General features: G+C 33.0%; 1 protein-coding gene across 1 annotated transcript; it reads left to right on the top strand.

The window, feature by feature from the left end:
- The first annotated feature begins 909 nt into the window (after window positions 1-909).
- Window positions 910-3,246, top strand: LOC132052386 (NAC domain-containing protein 100-like). The gene is made up of 3 exons (XM_059443900.1): window positions 910-1,410; window positions 1,663-1,940; window positions 2,240-3,246. Exons 1-3 carry the CDS (start codon window positions 1,224-1,226, stop codon window positions 2,816-2,818), a joined length of 1,044 nt encoding a protein of 347 aa, XP_059299883.1. The 5' UTR covers window positions 910-1,223; the 3' UTR covers window positions 2,819-3,246.
- Window positions 3,247-3,479: the final 233 nt, after the last annotated feature.

Here is a 3,479-nt window from a genome sequence, read left to right as displayed (position 1 = left end):
AGCTTTTGGTTTTTGAATATTAGAAAAGATTTTTTATTGAGTTTTAAATAATTTTTTATACATATTGAGTGAATTTAAATCACAAATATAGAGTTTGTGCCAAAAATTACTGAGTTCTCCTGGACACCAATAAGCATAACTGTTAGCTCCGCCTCTATCAAACTACAAAACAACAATAACTATACCTCAATCCTATTAAACAAGTTGAGATCGATTATTTAATCCTCACTGGCTATATATTTTTTCATTTAAGTTAAACACATGTCATCATCATACCAAATAAAAATTCGAGATTTGGGGTCTTAAAAGTGAAAAATAATTTAAGTATTTATAACAAAAATAATACTCCTAATAATAATAATAATACTACTAATAATAATTTTTTAAAAAGCTCTCTATATTTTTCTTGACTTATAAATATATGATAAAGTCGAAATACTCTTAGAAATAGGTCGAAATCAACATACTAACATAATTAAATCATATTTCCAACTGGTAGTAATTAAATCACCTATATGTATCGTTTTCTTTCATTGTTTCTTATTTTAAGCTAAGTCTCTATTAATTCTAAGAAATTATGACAACTTCTTTTCATGTGATTTTATATCTATCTCGTCCCTTTTTACCACCTCATAATACAGATAAAATAAATGAACATTGACTCCAGGTAAAAAAGAATCATAACAATGACAAAAGCAGTTGAAAATTGTTACATGCATGGTATCGTATTGGGGATGAGTTGTATTTGGTCAAATTATATATTATATTAAAAAAAAAAAGGTGGATATATTTGTATCATGGTCAGGTAGTGTTAAAAAGTAGAAGGCCTAAACAACCTTCATCCCCCCCCCCCCCCCGCCCGCCCAATCCCCCCCATAGTTATAAGTTCCTTAAACTTCACGTTTCTATCTCACACAAAAAAAACTCTATTTATGGCCTTCTATTCTTGTTACTACTTTTTTTCATTCTTTCATGTTAGTTCCATGGCTTCTCTTTATTCTAATTATTTTCCACCTTCGCCGTTCTTGATTTAGTATTCTTTCTCATGGTTTTTTTGAGCTGTTTGGCCAAAATCCTACTTATATTTTAGAGCCAGCTGGTGAGTGGTGGTCAAGAAAAAAGAAAAAAAAAATTCTTAGTGTGCATATACATAAGGCTGAAGCAATCTTATTAGTGACTACAAAACAAAACCAATTTGCAAAAATCTTAAGTTTTACGTGTTGATGGAGAATCATTCTGGACTTGTTGAGGATCAACATCAGATGGAGTTGCCACCTGGATTTCGATTCCATCCAACTGATGAAGAATTGATTACTCATTATTTGTCTAACAAAGTTGTGGATAGCAATTTCTTTGCTATTGCTATTGGAGAAGTAGACTTGAACAAGATTGAACCATGGGACCTCCCATGTAAGCTCTCAATCTAATTCATTATCTTTTCGTTTTTTTCTGAATTTATTAGGCTCAAATATGAAGCGACATAGACAATGAAGATTCATATAGCCGATCGAATCTTAACTTGCTTAGAATTGAGGCATAACTGTTATTGTTGTACTGGTTTCAATATGACAACTGGACCGTTTGTGCTGAATTTGGACGGGTCAACATGTGTTATCAGTGATTTTGATTGTTTTTTTTTTTTTTTGTTCTTATTTAATGTAGGGAAGGCAAAAATGGGTGAAAAAGAATGGTATTTTTTCTGTGTGAGAGACAAGAAGTACCCAACAGGGTTGAGGACAAACAGGGCAACTGCTGCAGGTTATTGGAAAGCAACTGGAAAAGATAGGGAGATTTACAGAGGAAAATCTTTGGTTGGCATGAAGAAAACTCTAGTTTTCTACAAAGGGAGAGCTCCAAAAGGTGAAAAGACAAATTGGGTCATTCATGAATTTAGACTTGAAGGGAAAATGTCTCTTCAAAATCTGCCCAAGACAGCAAAGGTATACATAATAACTCTCATGTCTTCTTTCTTTTTTGTCCCCTGTCTCAATTAACAAGGGCGGAGGTAGAGTATTCGCTACGGTTGCGACAGAACCCATAACTTTAACAAAAAATTTGTATTTATGTTGAGAAATTCACATAATATGTGTAATAATTTTTCAGAATCCAATAAACTGTCTTTTCTAAAGTCCAAAATCCACAAACTTAAAATGTTTGATCCCCCTCTGTCAATCACGATTTTTTTTTTTTAAAAAAAAAAAAAAAAAAAAAAAACTTATTCCCTTTTTCTGTTTTGTAGAATGAATGGGTGATTTGCAGAGTATTTCAAAAGAGCTGTGGTGGAAAGAAAATCCACATTTCAGGGCTTGTGAAATTGAATTCTGATGAAAATGTAATGGGAAATTCCTTTCTGCCACCATTGACAGATTCTTCTACTTCCAAATCCAGCCACGTGCACTGCTTCTCCAATTTTTTCACTGCTCAAAAGAGCCAACAAGAAATGACAAACTGTTTGACAAATTGTTTCAACAATTCTCCTTTGCCTGCTATGTCAAATCCAATGGATAATTTTCCCTTAACTTCTCTTTCAAATACATTTAACCCAGTCCCAGTTCAAAGTACCTTCACAAATCCAGGTTCATTTGGGGTTCAAGATCCTGGAATTCTTAGGACTTTTCTTGAGAATTATGGTCAGAATTTAAAGAAAGAGGAGATTTTTAGTGTGTCCCAGGAAACAGGACAAAGCACTGATAATATGAATACTGAAATTTCCTCAATTTCTTCAAATCTTGAAATGAGAAAGAGGTTTCTTGAAGATCAGGTGCCACCATTAGCTTTGGTTGGACCACAGGGTCTTGATTGCCTTTGGAATTACTGAAATTCTTGAAAGAGAAATGCCAAATAAGCAAAAAAACAAAAACAGAAAAAAAGTGCAGAGAAGAGGTAGAATTTTAGTAGTAGTACTAGTTATTCTGGTGTGGAATTGAGTGTATGTGCATGGATTTCTAATTACACTGACGGCGTAAAAACTTGTTTATACTGTCAGTGAATATAAGTTAAATTCATCGCACAAATACTATATTAATGTTTTGCTTTGTTGCTTCTCAAGGACAACTTATTATGGTGATGTTGAAGTTGTGATTTTATAAGTAGTGAATGGTGTAAGCATGAGACTGTAGGAGATCAAGTTGGTGATTTTGTAATCTTTTCATGTGTTTTTTTCCCTGGGGAAACTATATGCTGTGGACCCTCTCCCCTCATTAGTATTTGTATTTAGTTATATGTCATGATTCAAAATAAGTCTCATGCGTTAATTGTGCTTTGATCCGTTTATTGTTGGTTGTCGAAATGCAACTAAGCGCATTTAACGTTCAGTTAATAGAACTCTGCACGTTTAGTCCTTACATTGATCATATTTTTTGGAGTTGTTTACACAAACCACTCTTATAATACTCCTACAGTTAAACCTCTCTATAATTGTCATTCGTTATAACAGTCTGATTTTCTTCGTAACCTATTTTTCATGTTATATTTCTGTA

Source organism: Lycium ferocissimum, chromosome 4 (assembly GCF_029784015.1).
Source record: "Lycium ferocissimum isolate CSIRO_LF1 chromosome 4, AGI_CSIRO_Lferr_CH_V1, whole genome shotgun sequence".
In the NCBI taxonomy this organism is placed as follows: domain Eukaryota; kingdom Viridiplantae; phylum Streptophyta; class Magnoliopsida; order Solanales; family Solanaceae; genus Lycium; species Lycium ferocissimum.
This window is presented reverse-complemented; position numbering and strand designations above follow the sequence as displayed.